This window comes from Callorhinchus milii, unplaced genomic scaffold, assembly GCF_018977255.1.
Source record: "Callorhinchus milii isolate IMCB2004 unplaced genomic scaffold, IMCB_Cmil_1.0 Scaffold12, whole genome shotgun sequence".
In the NCBI taxonomy this organism is placed as follows: Eukaryota; Metazoa; Chordata; class Chondrichthyes; order Chimaeriformes; family Callorhinchidae; genus Callorhinchus; species Callorhinchus milii.
Window position 1 is genome coordinate 12,303,213 of NW_024704753.1, and position 15,807 is coordinate 12,319,019.

The window sequence follows — 15,807 nt, forward strand, 5'->3', positions numbered from 1 at the left end:
TGGCAGTTGCTCTTGGTATATAAACATTACTGCTTTTGAAACTTCAAATAAGATCTTAAGATGCAGGAATATCACTGAAGGTTTCTGGCTTGCACATCAATTATTACCTTGCAAGCACCTCCAACCTATATTTGTTACGGCTATTAATCAGTTCTTTATACTATTATGTTCCTCAGCCACAGCAAAGGCCTATGGTCTAGCCCAAATTCAGCAGTGGGAACATAAAATGAATGTTTTGCTCTACTTTATTGGAAACATTTGGAAGAGTATCCAAAATCTCACCTGATTCTTTGCACCTCATCACTCGCACGTCTTTGGGCTGAACCCCATCATAATCCTTCAGCAATTCAAGAATCTGAAAAATAACAAGTACATTGTTTTTCCCTCCTCGATCATGCAAATATCAAATTAGTTAAAATGTCTAATTGCAAATTTCTGCATTTATAATTTGTTACACTGGTATTAAAATGACTCTGGTCTGGGTTACAGCTTGTTTGCTTTTTTTGATGGATACCAGTTTATGGGCAAATACAAATTTATATAAATATATTTATAATTCACATTTTTAGTTTCAATCAATCAATGTCAATAATCACATCAACAATCTACATCTGACCACAAAGGATATAGCTCTCCATAAGAGAAGACAAGACATTCACCACATATTGCTCTAACCCTCAGGTTTGTACTACAAAAATTCCAAGTAACCTAGCCATTGAAAAACAATCAATAAAATGTTTTACAAAAATATTTTATAAAAAACATATAAATATATATATTTATATTTTTATATATATAAAAAAATATATATATACACACATCCTCTCTGGTTGTTGATGAAGGAAGACCTCTCAACATAATTGTTCTGTTCTTTTTCTCTTTAGCTCCATTGTTTCTGTAATCATGATCTTTGTAGTCACCATCGGAATAATGGCCCTCCTCAGACTTGTCAAATCTGTTGTCTTCTTCAAAACTCTGGAAGCAAAGAGAATTTTTCTGTGAGAAATGCCATACTCACTTAAAGCCTCTATTTTCTCCAAGCTCGAAAGGAGAAAAGCTATAATTGTATTGTTCAGTATTTCTCCATAGTAAAAGTGTTGCATGACTATGAGTACATTTTTAACTAACATTCAAATGAGTTAGTGGATTAAATAGCATTCAACATCTCATACAGCAACATCAGACTGAACACCAAAATTTTATATAGATAGGAACAGACTTGTTGAAAAGGAAGACTAAACATACCTATTGCTGTGCACTACTAAATTGATCATTACAGAACATTACCAAAGCTCTCAAAGCAACAACAAATTACATTTGTGTAGGCCCTTCCACGTCAGGAGGACATCCCAAGGCACTGGACAGTCAGGGATCCACACCCAAGCTGGTGGTTGAGATCAGAAGAGGTGGAGGGTGGGGAGAATAGGGGTAGGAGGGTGAATGAAGGGCCGGTCGAAGAGGAGGGTCATCAACGGAACCCGCTGAGCAGAGGGAGTGCACAGGTTGGTAGGGGATTAGAAGATCAAAGAGGTAGAGAGGAGCAAGGCCATGGAGGGCTTTGGAGATGAGGGTCAGGATCTTGAATTGTATCCTTTGAGTGATGGGGAGCCATGGAACCAGGCGAGGATGGCGGTGATAGGGTCGCGGAGATTGGTGCATGAAGCTATGGCTACAAAGTTCTGGATGATCTGCTACTAAGGCAATTACCATCCTGACATAACGCACCCCACCCCAGGCAATATCTGACCCCATCAATGTAAAGAGGTTCTCCTACGTGAAGAATACTATAAATGCAAGTTGACGTAGCACTATACCTCAGAATTCTCATAATCCCTGTAGTCTTGATGGTGCTCACTGCTGTGATAATCACTGCGTCGTCTATCCCGGTCATACTCCCGGTCATAATCTCGGTCATAATCCCGGTCATAATCGCGATCATAATCCCGGTCGCGTTCCCGATCATACTCTCGATCGTCTTCCCGATCATACTCTTGATCATCTTCCTGATCGTACTCTCGATCTTGCTCCAGAACATACTCCCGGTCATGATCATGATCATATTCATGGTCATAGTCCCGATCGTGCTCTCGGTCATACTCCCGATCATATTCACGTTCGTATTCCCGGCTATGACTCGGTGGAGCACGATAATCAACATCCTTGTAATCATAGTTTCGTCTCCCTCTCGAGTCTCGATATTCTTCTCTGCTCCGTTCAGAACCATATCGACCACTTCGTTCACTTCGACTGGTCTCACTGGTACAGGAAAAAAAATCCAATGCAGATACTTTTAGCAGAAATCACAACAGAAAAATTATGAATATCATGACTGTGGCAGGAGGAGCATGCCCGGTTGGTGTCCCTAAAGGAAGGAACCCATCAGGATGACACAACATGACTAGGTTGGCTAAACAGTAATGGTTTATTTAAAAAGCACAAAACTTAATTATCTGAAACTTGAGAAAGTCAGATGACTACAACAACAACAACAACAACAACAGGATTCCATTTATAAAGCGCCTTTCAGGTCAGGAGGACGGCCCAAGGCGCTGCACAGTTGGGTCATGACCCGAGCAGGGGGGAAATGGTCAGGGTGAGGGGAGGGAGCGAGGAGGGTGGAAATGGTCAGGATGAGGTGAGGGATGGGAGGGAGCGAGAAGGGGAAAGAGAGTCGAGAGGGGAGCTGAAGGCTCGGTCAAAGAGAAAGGTTTTGAGACCGGCCTTGAAGGAGGAGAGGGAGGAGGCGGCGAAGGCACTGGGGGATAGAGTTCCAGAGCCTCGGGGCTGAGAGGCTGAAGGCCCGACCACCAATGGTAGGGCGATTGGGGCGGGGGACGTGGAGCAGACCGGAGCCGGAGGAACGGAGGGTACGGGCAGGTAGGTAGCGGGATAGTAGGTTGGAGAGGTAGGAGGGAGCGAGGCCGTGAATGGCCTTGTAGGTGAGGATGAGGATCTTGAAATCAATCCTCTGGGGGATGGGGAGCCAGTGGAGGCGAGCGAGGTTGGGAGAGATGTAGTCCCGAAGCCTGGTGCTGGACAGTACACGAGCTGCAGAGTTCTGAATGACCTGCAGTGTGGAGGGAGGTGGCGGGAAGGCCGGCGAGGAGAGAGTTCCCATAGTCCAGCCTTGAGGTGACAAAGGCGTGAACCAGGGTTTCAGCAGCGTGAGGGGTGAGGTAATGGCGTAGTCTGGCGATGTTCCGGAGGTGATGGAAGGCGGTGCCAGTTGTGGTGCGGATGTGAGGGAGAAAGGACAGCTCAGGGTCGAACAAAATGCCGAGGTTCCTGACTGGCTTTGAGAGGTGGAGAGTGCAGCCTTGGATGCTGATGGTGTCAGCGCCTGAGGTGCGGAGGCGCTGACGCGAACCAATCAGGAGGGCCTCGGTTTTTCGCACATTGAGCTGAAGAAAGTTGTCTCTCGTCCAGGACTCGATGTCGGACAGGCAGCTGTCAGGACATCGGTGGTCGTGGAGTTGAGAGTAGAGGAGGAAAGGTAGAGTTGGGTGTCATCCGCATACATGTGGAAGTTAACTCCATGTCTGCGGATGATGTCACCACAGGGGGAGCATGTAGAATTACGTAATCAGACAAACCTAAATCTACTTAAGCAGTACTACGTTGGGTTGCAGGGAGAAATGCACAAATTAGAACATGAGCTTAATGCTATTTTTTCCCCAAAGGAACAAAGGTGGAGAGGTGATCTAATTGAGGTCTTTAAAATTATGAGGGCCTTTGATAAGAGTTAACAGGGATCAGTGACATAGATCGTTTCAATTTAGAATAGTTAGATTGTACCAATAGGAAGGAAAACTGATCAAAGGCCAGCTTTAAAGCGTTGCTCTGGTACAAAAAAATTTTTTTTGACCAGTAACAAAGCCAAAAGCATCCGATTAACATCCTCTATTCTTATTTCCCTACAAAAATGATAATAATACTTGCATTTGATATAGCGCTTTTCACATCGGGAGGACGTCCCAAAGCACTTCACAGAACAAACTGTAAAGTGAATTGACTGTATATTTGTGGGCGAACGCGGCAGTCAATTGCGCACAGCAATGTCCCACAAACAATCGTAGATTGAAAATGATCAATTTATTATTGTTTTGGAGGGATTATTATTAGGCGTGTGGAGTAAGGAAACTTGCCCAAGGTTTCGCCCTGCCGGGAATTGAACTCAGGTCTCTCGCTTGCAAAGCGAGTGCTCTAACTTCAGGACTCTACAAAAGCACGATTATGCATAAAACTTACCGTTTATCATATTTATCATATCCCATTGTTACGGAATATTGTGAACACAGTGCTTCTCCAATGCAATGAATGGATCTACAATGGAAAAAAACAGAATATTGGGTGAAGATGGGACACAAAAAGCTCCTGATGTTCCCCTGGCCAACAAATCTCCAGATAAACATTCACTTCATGGAGGTTTTTGGGTATTTACTGAACGCTATTGTTTACCTTCAAGTAACAATCACTACAATTGACAGTAACTGCCTGTGAAGTACTTCAACATGATAGGTGCGATATCAAATACGATATTATTTATAAAAAATAGTAAAAACAGAAATCTCTGGAAACACGCAGCAGGTGAGGTAGCATCTATGGAAAAAGGAAAATTAATTAACGTTCAGGTCGATAACCTTTTGTTAAAACTTGGCAAAAAGGGGGGGGGCATGCGTGCGGAAAGCGGGGGCGCACGCGGGGAAGGGGGGGGCAAGGGAAGGGGGGGCGAGGGAAAGGGGGGGGCGAGGGAAAGGGGGGGCGAGGGAAGGGGGGGGAGGGGGGGGGGGGCGAGGGGGGGGGGGGGGGGCGGGCGAGGGGGGGGGCGGGCGAGGGGGGGGGGGCGGGCGAGGGAGGGGGCGGGGGCGAGGGGGGGGGGAGGGCGAGGGAGGGGCGGGGGGCGAGGGAGGGGGCGGGAGGGCGAGGGAGGGGGCGGGAGGGCGAGGGAGGGAGGGGGCGGGAGGGGGCGGGAGGGCGAGGGAGGGCGAGGGAGGGAGGAGGCGGGCGAGGGAGGGGGCGGGCGAGGGAGGGGGCGGGCGAGGGAGGGAGGGGCGGGCGGGCGAGGGGACGGGCGGGCGAGGGAGGGGACGGGCGGGCGAGGGAGGGACGGGCGGGCGAGGGAGGGGACGGGCGGGCGAGGGAGGGGACGGGCGGGCGAGGGAGGGGACGGGCGGGCGAGGGAGGGACGGGCGGGCGAGGGAGGGGACGGGCGGGCGAGGGAGGGGGGCGGGCGAGGGAGGGGGGGCGGGCGGGGGGGGGGGCGGGGCGGGGGGGGGGGCGGGCGGGGAGGGGGGCGGGGCGAGGGAGGGGGGCGGGCGAGGGAGGGGCGGGCGAGGGGGGGGCGGGCGAGGGAGGGGGCGGGCGAGGGAGGGGGCGGGGGGGGGGGCGGGCGAGGGAGGGGGCGGGGGCGGGCGAGGGAGGGGGCGGGGGCGGGCGAGGGAGGGGCGGGGGCGGGCGAGGGAGGGGGCGGGGGCGGGCGAGGGAGGGGGGGCGGGCGAGGGGGGGCGGAAGGGCGAGGGAGGGGGCGGAAGGGCGAGGGAGGGGGCGGAAGGGCGAGGGAGGGGGCGGAAGGGCGAGGGAGGGGGCGGAAGGGCGAGGGAGGGGGCGGAAGGGCGAGGGAGGGGGCGGAAGGGCGAGGGAGGGGGCGGAAGGGCGAGGGAGGGGGCGGGCGAGGGAGGGGGCGGGCGAGGGGGGGGGCGGGCGAGGGGGGGGGGCGGGCGAGGGGGGGGCGGGCGAGGGAGGGCGAGGGAGGGGACGGGCGGGCGAGGGACGGGCGGGCGAGGGGCGGGAGGGCGAGGGAGGGGGCGGGAGGGCGAGGGCGAGGGAGGGGGCGGGAGGGCGAGGGAGGGGGGGCGAGGGAGGGGGGGGCGAGGGAGGGAGGGCGAGGGAGGGGGGGGCGAGGGAGGGGGGCGCGGGCGGGTAAGGGGGCGCGGACGAGGGAGGGGGGGCGCGGACGAGGGAGGGGGGCGCGGACGAGGGAGGGGGGGGCGGGCGAGGGAGGGGGGGGCGGGCGAGGGAGGGGGGGGCGGGCGAGGGAGGGGGGGCGGGCGAGGGAGGGGGGGGCGGGCGAGGGAGGGGGGGCGGGCGAGGGAGGGGGGGGCGAGGGAGGTGGGGGGGCGAGGGAGGTGGGGGGGCGGGCGAGGGAGGGGGGGCGAGGGCGGGCGGGGCAAGCAGGCGAGGGAGGGGGGCGGGCAAGGGAGGGGCAGGCAAGGGAAGGCGGGCGCGGGAAGGAGGGCGCGGGCGAGGGAAGGGGGGGCGCGTGCGAGGCGGCGGCCGAGGGAGGGGGCGGGCGGGCGAGGGAGCGGGTGGGGGAAGGGGCGGGCGAGGGAGGGCGGGTGAGCGAGGGCGGGGGGCGAGGAGGGCGGGGCGGGCGAGAGAGGGCGGGGCGGGCGGGCCAGGAAAGGGGGGCGGGCGAGGGAGTGCGGGGTGGGCGAGGGAGGGCGGGCCAGGAAAGGGGGGACCAGGAAAGGGGGGGGCAGGAAAGGGGGGGCAGGAAGGGGGGGGCAGGAAAGGCGGGGGGCGAGGAAAGGGGGTGGGGCGAGGGGAGGGCGAGGGGAGGGCCGAGGGGGAGGCGCGCGGGGCGGGAAGAGGGAAAGGGGGGGCGAGGGAGGGAAGGAGTGGGGGGCAGGGTCCGGGGTGGGGGAAGGGGCAGGGTCTGGGTAGTTGGATGCCAGGGAAGGTGGTCAGGGACGATGGGGGGGCAGGGGCGGCGTCAGAGGGCAGGGGTTGGCAGGGCACCTGTGGCGAGGTAACGGATAGGGGGGGCAGGGCTCGTGTGTGGGGGAAGGGAACCTGCGGACGTTGCTCTGCAAATGGCCGCTCTGTCTTCTGTCTTCTCAGTCGCTCTTCATCACGAGCTGAGACCTCGCTGGCTTTTCACATTCCGCCCCAAACTGTCACCTACTTGTGCCTGGACACACGCTGAATGAATAACCTGGTGTGGAATGAACGGAAGGCCGCCCGATTCGGGCCTGCGCTTTACCTGACACACAAACGCACTTCTTCCCCAATCTCTCCTCCTTCCACCGCTGACGCATCCAAAATGGCGGTTGAGACAGGCGCCTGCGCTCCTCTCACATCCGCCTCCAGCACACCGCGCGGCATGCTGGGACAGAGGAGGTCGACTCGCCCGCGCGGCATGCCGGAACTGAGGAGGTCGGCTCGCCCGCGCGGCATGCCGGGACTGAGGAGGTCGGCTCGCCCGCGCGGCATGCCGGGACTGAGGTTGGTTTCCTGGCGATGGCAGACAGCTGTCTGCTGGGAAGTTGTAGTTTAATATAATAATAATAATCCTCGCATTTGATATTGCGCTTTTCACGTCTTCTCAATGTCTCAAAGCGCTTCACAGAACACACTGTAAAGTGAATTGACTGTATATTTGTGGGCGAACGCGGCAGCCAATCGCGCACAGCAATGTCCCACAAACAGTCGTGGATTGAAAATGACCAATTTATTATTTGGTGTCGGTTAGCGTGAGAGAGAGAGAGAGAGAGAGAGTAGGGGGTGTGGGGGTGAACATAAGATGTTGCAGCTGTAAATGTCTGTCGCTCTGATGTGACCTCGGCTGTATAATTTATTTGCTTTATTATGATGCAATGTATCCAGTTTCTACTTCTCTCCCCAGCCGGCGCGTGTACCTCTGCTCCTCTACAACCACACGTCCCCTCCAGACGCATTGAGCCATTGTCCTTGGCAGTGAGGATCGGTGGGTCACATTGGCTGTTGAGGGTGACGAGGACAATGCAGCACTGCCCCCCACCCACAGCACTGCACTGGAGTGTCAGCCTGGACTATGAGTTCAAAGTCCTCATGTGGGATTCAAACGCACAATCTTCTGACTCAGTAGCGAGAGCGCAAGTGACTGAGCCAGGCTGACAACTGGATCCCAACCCTAACATTGTAAAAATTATTGCAAATAATGGACAATCCTGGTTTCCTTCAGTATATATTTATAACACTGCAAACAAATAATAATAATAATCCTTGCATTTGATATAGTGCTTTTCACATCTTCTAGAGTCTCAAAGCACTTCAGAGAATGTACTGTAAAGTGAATTGAATTAAACAAAACAGTAATTTATCAGGATGCAGAGATAGGTTAGGCAAAATGAACATTCTAACATTCACATCTTCTGGTCTTCCTTACCCCACCCACATTTACATTTACAATATTTATAATGAACATTTACAGTATTTATAAAATTCTCCAATTATTATTTACTGTAGCCAGTACTGAACCAATTCAGGTTCATGCATGAGTCTTGCGTATTGGCAATTGTTGGGCACGGTAGAGTATCATAATCCCAATCCTGTTCTTCCGTGACAACCCATATGTGAAACTTCCAGCAGGGAAAAGAACAAGAACAGAAACAATTTTTTTCTAAGTTTAGATAACAATAATAATAATCCTTGCATTTGATACAGCGCTTTTCACATCTTCTAGACGTCCCAAAGCACTTCACAGAATATACTGTAAAGTGAATTGACTGTATATTTGTGGGCGAACGCGGCAGCGAATTGCGCACAGCACTGTCCCACAAACAGTCGTAGATTGAAAATGACCAATTTATTATTGTTTTTGTTTTTTGGAAGGATTATTATTTGGCGTGTGGAGTAAGGAAACTTGCCCAAGGTTTCACCCGCCTGGAATTGAACTCGGGTCTCTCGCTTGCAAAGCGAGTGCTCTAACCACTGAGCTACAGGACTCCACTAGATCCACTATTATCGCCAATGCTGAGATCAGGTAACTTCTGATCTGTATGGTCTGTGCATCCACCTTGCCCATATAACTGTATTTTCCTTCACCAGGCCATCTGGAGAGCTCTTGGACAGTTTAATTGTAACCCTGATCTGGAATTCAGGATCTGGGTTTCTGCCACGATGCCGGCAGAGCTCGAGGACCTTTTGGCTTTTGGACACGATGGTTAAATTCTGTAAAACAATTAAAAAGAAAAGAAGCAATTTCTTTTTTAAAATATATCTCACGGTTTCGAAGTAGGAAGAGAAACATAGAAAGGGTACCACACATTATATTCCAGGAAAAAAGCCTGTATGTGCATGTATGTGTATATTCATATGTGCGTGCGCATATTGGTATGTGTGTCATTACCAGAAGGATAGTCACTAATTCATCATTAGATATCTGATGAGTGCAGGCCTCACACCCTCTAATGGGTCAGTGTAGTTCTGGTTACTGAAAGGAGTCCCCATTTGCACTTTTAGATTGAGCTCAAGCCCACAATCTTCCAACAAGAGGCGATAGTGTGACTGGCTGAGTCACGCTGACAATTTCAGGGTAAGTGGTGATCAAGTCATAATTATCACAGACAGAGTAATCAGGAGATTCTGGAACGAGTCGTTGCTTTCCAGCATCGTTCTTTCCTCTCGGAACTCCCTGCATGAACCACTCCAATTTGGTTTCTTTCCTGCTCATAGTATAGAGACAGCCTTAGACAAAGTCACAAATGATTTCTGTCCATCTGTACATTGTCAACTCCCACTCTAGTCTTCTACACCACCTCTCCTCTCAGCTCCCCCTTCATGGTTCTGTCTGTTCATGGATGCACTCTCCATCTCACAAGGCCAGTACAGAACATCAATGTCTTGTTCAGCACCTTGGGATGTCCTCCTGATATGAAAGGCACTATATTAATCCAATTTGTTGCTATTATTGTTGTAAATGCTTCCCTGTCAGTAAGTGAGATGTGTGACTTGGCAACCTGAATGGTATAACATAATAATGGCTGTTTCAATACTTGCCAACACGTTTCCTTCCATTGTTCAGCAGCTGATTTAGAGTCTGGGGATTGAAGAAGAGAAAGCAATTGGTAAAACGTTTGATTTCACATTCATATTCTGACCACCCGCCCCAGCTCTGGTCCAAATTCCTGATTGTCCAGTACCTTGGGATGTCCTCCCGACATGAGAAAAGTTATACAAATGTAATTTTGTATTGTATTGTGAACTCAAATGGACAAGAAAATATTAATAATTACATTTGATATAGCACCTTTCAGATCAGGAGGATGGCCCAACGAGTTTTGCAGGATTTACTGTAAATTGTAGTGACTGTATTATGTGGTCAGCCAACTTTGTGCATAGCAAACAGCCATAAAGTGACTGACCAATCTTATTTGGGGGATTATTGTCCAGGACACCGGGAGAGAGAAACTCCTCTTTTCCAATAGTGTTCTGAGAATGATAACAGTATTCTTTAGCCAACCTTTGCCTGGAAAGAGAGTTCCAGTTTGCTCTGAATCCAAAGCCGCGCGCTTTGTGAGTGAAAAAGCGCTCTACCCACAAAATATACAGTCATTTCACTTTACAGTCTATTCTGTGAAGCGCTTTGAGACGTCTGAATAACATGATAAGGCGCTATATCGACTGCAAGGATTATGTTTTATTAAAGCAAACACATTTGCTACAAAAATAAAATAATAAAAAGGAAACAAAACCAGGAAATGCACAACATCCTAAAGAGAAAAACAGGCTATCATTTGGTTGTGACCTTTCATACCTGAAAAGTGGAAAGCCCTATCAAGTAAGGTGGTAGAGGTAAAGTCCATTGTGGGTTTAATAGGGAAATAGATGTGTATCTGAAAGTTAGAGTCTGACAGAGTTAGGGCAGGCCAGTGGGATTGAAAGCACTGCTTGCTCCAAGAACCAGTGCAGACTCGATAGGCCAAATGATCTCCTTCTGCTCTGTAAATTTCTACGATTTATCAAAACTGGAGGAACTGAACAGATGGGTCACACCTCAAAGGTTAACATGCTTTTCTCACTCAGATGCTGGCTGACTCCACCTCCAGCAATTTTGAGTTTTATTTGAAATATCCTGCCATTCATGTTTTCCTCTTTGTTTCACAGATCTGAATTATTTTTAAGATGAAATTACACACATATAGAATGTTTCAGCCCAACAACAGGCTATATAGGGCATTGAGATTGTGCCAGTGTTTATACTCCACACATGCCTCTACCCCTCCTTATAATAATAATAATAATAATAATAATCCTTGCATTTGATATAGCGCTTTTCACGTCGGGAGGACGTCCCAAAGCGCTTCACAGAACACACTGTGAAGTGAACTGACTATATTTGTGGGCGAACGCGGCAGCCAATTGCGCACAGCAATGTCCCACAAACAGTCGCGGATTGAAAATGACCAATTTATTATTGTTTTGGGGTTTTTGGAGGGATTATTATTAGGCTCTGTGTGGAGTAAGGAAACTTGCCCGAGGTTTCACCTACATCTATCAGTTTATACAGTTTATCCTATCACCTACACCCCTCTTTTCTCCTTTATGTCGGCATCAAGCTTCCTCTTAAATAGATTGATGCTTTTTGTTTCAACGACAGTTTCCGGTAGTAAGTTTCACATTCCCCCCACAATCTGTATGAAGATGTTTCCCTATTTTAGACCTACGACTTGGCTACCTTGTTCACCCCCAAAACACATAGTCACTGCACTTTACAGTAAGTAAAGCACCTTGGGATGTCCTATCAAAGAGCTTCCACTAGCTATACCTTATATTTGTTGTAAAATAATCCTTGCATTTAATACTGCACCTATAATGTTAAAGAGTAGAATACAAATTTACACTTTTAACATCTGATCTTTCCATCCACGGTCTCCTACGCTGTTCCAATGAATAGCACCTCAATTTGCATGGTGCTGAGCTATGCAACGTCATCTGTGCCGAAGGCAAAATCCAGCCTGAGATGTTGTAGTTTAGCTCAGTTGGTGATCTTTTGCCTCCGAATAAAAAGGCAGTGGGAGGTTGAAGTCCTACATTGGGACTTGATCTTACAGTCCTGACTGAAACTTTAGTGTGGTAATGGGGGATCACTCCATTGTCAGAGTTAATGTCTCTTTGATAAGATCTTAACCCAAGGACCCACCTGACTAGTCAAATGGATGTTAATGATTCTAGGATTCTCTCAGCAGTCTGGTCATTCACTTCATGATTATATGCCAGACTATGCTATGCAAATTGGCTGCTGCATTTGCTACAAATAAACATTCCCTGAACTTGGCAACAGTTCCCTGTGAGAGCTTTGAGAAATTTTCCTACATGAAAGGTGCTAAATAAGTGCAAATTGTTGTTTGAGACATCGCAGCATTATAGGTATACATCAGGAAAAAAAAGGTGTTAAAAACCCATAAAATTGAAATTATTTTATTGTATACAAGAATTTGCAGACAGATTAACTTACACATAATAACAACAACAACTTTCATTTATATAGCCTTCATGCGGGGTGGCATCCCAGAGCGCTGGACATTGATGGAGTCTGACCCTGAGCCAGGGGGAAAGGGAGGCGGAAATCTGATGGACAAAGTGTCCGTCACATACAACACTTGCATTTATATAGCACCTTTCATGCGGGGTAGCGTCTTGCAATGCTTAACAATGGTGTAGTCTAACGCCAAGCTGGAGAGATAGGGCAGATTATCATACAGGTCAATAAGAAAGGTCTTCAGGTGCAACCTGTAGACGGGCAAAGAAGTCCAGAGTTCACATTTACTTTGGTTGAAATGGAAGGAACAAGTACTTACATTTCTAAATGTGTCCATGGCCGTACTTTTCATTCCAATGTCACTGCTCGAACTGTATATTGGACTCAGGGGACCTGGAAGAAAAGAGAACTCATAAACCCCAGATAAGAAGATCGCCATCTTCACAGATCAAGTTAAAAAGGGAAGTGACCTTTGGGTGTAAGAGCACTGCACTGCACTGGAGTCTTAGGGCTGAGCTCTGTAGCACTCTTGACCACCTGATATTCTACAACAATCCTACCGTAGATTTCCTGGGAGTGCTGTAGCGTATTGGTTAATTCGATCACTTTGCAAACGCGAGGACTCGGGTTTGATTCCCAGGCAGGACGAAATGTTATGCAAATTTCGTTACTGCACATGCCTCTGTTTACCTAGGAGTAAGTAGGAACCGACTTCAATGCTACCCTCACCCCATAATAATAATAATAGTAATTTAATCCTTGCATTTGATATAGCGCTTTTTATGTCTTCTCAATTTCTCAAAGCGCTTCACAGAATAATAATAATAATAATAATCCTTGCATTTGATATAGCGCTTTTCACGTCGGGAGGACGTCCCAAAGCGCTTCACAGAACACACTGTAAAGTGAATTGATTGTATATTTGTGGGTGAAATGCGGCAGCCAATTGCGCACAACAGTGTCCCACAAACAGTCGAGGATTGAAATGACCAATTTTTTTTTGAGGGATTATTATCAGGTGTGTGGAGTAAGGAAACTTACCCAAGGTTTCACCCTGCCATGTCCACGCACTGGTGGAAGGTATAGTGGGGAAGGGGGCATTAGATAGTGTTTGGAGCAGGAACCCTGATTTTACCCTCCCTAACTTACAAATGCTGAAATTAATTAATGCCCCAAATTATAGATGGCCCATCTGAGATAAACTAATGTAACATGGAACAAGACTCAAATCTATGATTCCTGATTTGTGGCTTAGAGGTATCTCAGACTACCATTCCATTTCCAGCCTACCCTTCCTTGCTAAAGTCATGGAACGCATTGTTGCAGGTTAACTTCGGTTACACCTCTCCCTCCACTCCCTCCTCAAGCCTCTGGAATCTGGTTTTTGCCCTGCCCACAGCACAGAGACAGAGCTTGTCAAAGTCACAAACAACATTCTCTATCTGTGACCAGGACTCCCTCTGCCTTCTCGTCCTCCTGGATCTCTCTGCCCTGTTCGACACAGTCGACCACACCATCTTCCTCCACCGTCTCTCCTCCCTCATCCACCTTAGTGGGCCCGCACTCGCATGATTTGAGTCCTACTTAACTAACTACCTTCATTTCATCTTGGCATATGGTTTCTCCTTCCACTCCCACCCCGCTCCAGAGACCTGTGAGATACCCCAGGGCTCCATCCTTGCCCCTCTTCATTTCCTCATCCATATGCTCCCACTTGGCAATGACATCCGCAGACACAGGGTAAACTTCTACATGTATGTGGAGAACACACATTGCCCGCTTCTGACTGTACTTTACCCCAAATGCAGCCGAAATCTTTGTGCATGCGTTTGTCACCTTCAGCTTGGATTACTCCAACACAAAGCTCTCCGGTCTCCCCAGCTTCACTATTAAAAAAAATCCAGCTCATTCAGAACTCTGCTGCCAGGACTAAACTCTGTACCCCCAACTCACCAGTTCTGGCCAGACTTCACTGGCTCCCCATCACCGAACGGATCGACTTCAAGATCCTCACACTCGTGTTCAAATCCATTCACTCCCTGGCACCTCCCTACCTCTCTGACCTCCTCACTCCCCAATCCACCCGGTGCCTCTCCTCGACTGGCACTGGCCTCCTGCTCATACCTCACAGCCTCTGCCCCACCATCGGAAGTTGCACTTCCAGCCACAATGCCCCAAAAGTGTGGAACACTCTCCCTCAACTCCGCCATTGTTAAGCACTGAGATGCTACCCTGCATGGAGGGTGCTATATAAGTGCAAGTGGTTGTTGTTTTATTTATTACATTGTGGCTGGCCAGATGGACAGCAAAGATCTTGGACAATCCTGTAGAACTCAATGTGACAGATACAGTTAAATCAACAACTTGCATTTATATAGCGCCCTCCATGCAGAGTAGCATCTCAGAACACTTAACAGTGGTGGAGCCTGAATTCGAGCTGAGGGGTGGTGGAGGTGGTCGTTGGAACGGTCGAAGAGGAAGGTGTTCAGGTGGGACTTGAAAAAAGGCGAGAGAGGAGGCAAGGCAGTGGGATTGAAAGAGTGTTTTAGAGTTTTGGAGCGTGGTGGCTGAAAGCGTGACCTCCGATGGAGGAGCGGAGCACGGTCCAAGAGGAAGGTCTTCAGGCATGACCTGAAGATGGGGAAGATGAGGAATATCAAAGAAATATTCACCAGGTCCTTACCTCGCCTTTGATTCATCAGACTTGTGCTGTCAAAGGAAGAATGAGAAGTGCTCGGAATCTCCCCAAGTTTTCTCCCACCAGATCTGACATTGACAGTTATTGGTTGATGCATTGAGTCACTGTTCTGTGAATGCAAATGAAACTCAAGGGTTTTGACAATGGTTTGGACATTCACGTTGACCGGTTCTCCTCTATTATTGCTGTCTTTGCTGCCCTTGATCCCCACCTCTAGCTGTGAAACATAGCGAGGAATGCAATGGTCGGATGTGACTTGACCAGCAGATAATTTATTTTGGATACAAGCAGTTGTTGCCTTGTGCTCTTCCAGTTCCATCGTTTGGCAACTGCAAAAAAAAATCCAGCAAAAAATGGGTCATTATAAGATATAATCTATTTGTTACTTCAGCTCCTGTCTCAGACTCTCCCTCAACAACAACAACAACAACAAATTACATTTGTATAGCGCCTTTCACGTCTGGAGAACAACCGAAAGCACTGGGACAACAGAACCTTGGCAATGAGTAGGTTAACTCTGACTGTTTTGGTGTCTGCCAAATGTGAGTCTTCTTCCACGTCTCTCTTCAAATAAAGAATGTGGATGACTTGGAATCAACGCATGCCCTGACAACATAGCCAAGACTGAAGATTCTGATGAAGACATCAATGGTAATTCCTGCTGCTGCATTGGCCCCGGTGGTTTAATTTAATTATTAAGGTTCACCTCAACCAGAGCTGGGAGCTGTATTTCATTGTAACATTCCCCCTCCTCTCTTGGCAGATTCTCAACCTCAGGCACAACATAATAATTACAAAAATAACAACAATAATAATCCTTGCAATTGATCTAGCGCCTTATCATGTCTTTGAGGGGTCTCAACGTGCT

General features: G+C 49.2%; 2 protein-coding genes across 3 annotated transcripts in view; both read right to left on the reverse strand.

Annotated features, from left to right (window-relative positions):
• Positions 1-7,093, reverse strand: part of LOC103176619 (RNA-binding protein 5) — a 29,982-nt gene extending 22,889 nt beyond the window's left edge. For both annotated transcript variants that reach the window (XM_007890270.2, XM_007890269.2), the window contains exons 1-5: positions 6,983-7,093; positions 4,249-4,323; positions 1,815-2,256; positions 820-975; positions 283-355 (exon numbers count right to left, since the gene is read on the reverse strand). In XM_007890270.2, coding sequence (XP_007888461.1) covers positions 283-355; positions 820-975; positions 1,815-2,256; positions 4,249-4,274 — 697 coding nt within the window. In that variant the 5' untranslated portion in view covers positions 4,275-4,323; positions 6,983-7,093. The remainder of the gene's footprint in view (positions 1-282; positions 356-819; positions 976-1,814; positions 2,257-4,248; positions 4,324-6,982) is intronic.
• Positions 7,094-7,932: 839 nt separating this feature from the next.
• Positions 7,933-15,807, reverse strand: part of LOC103176620 — an 8,970-nt gene continuing 1,095 nt past the window's right edge. Inside the window, exons 2-5 of the mRNA XM_007890271.2 lie at positions 14,925-15,268; positions 12,561-12,634; positions 9,760-9,799; positions 7,933-8,931 (exon numbers count right to left, since the gene is read on the reverse strand). Of these exons, the coding sequence (XP_007888462.1) occupies positions 8,858-8,931; positions 9,760-9,799; positions 12,561-12,634; positions 14,925-15,258 (522 nt within the window). The 5' untranslated portion in view covers positions 15,259-15,268 and the 3' untranslated portion in view covers positions 7,933-8,857. The remainder of the gene's footprint in view (positions 8,932-9,759; positions 9,800-12,560; positions 12,635-14,924; positions 15,269-15,807) is intronic.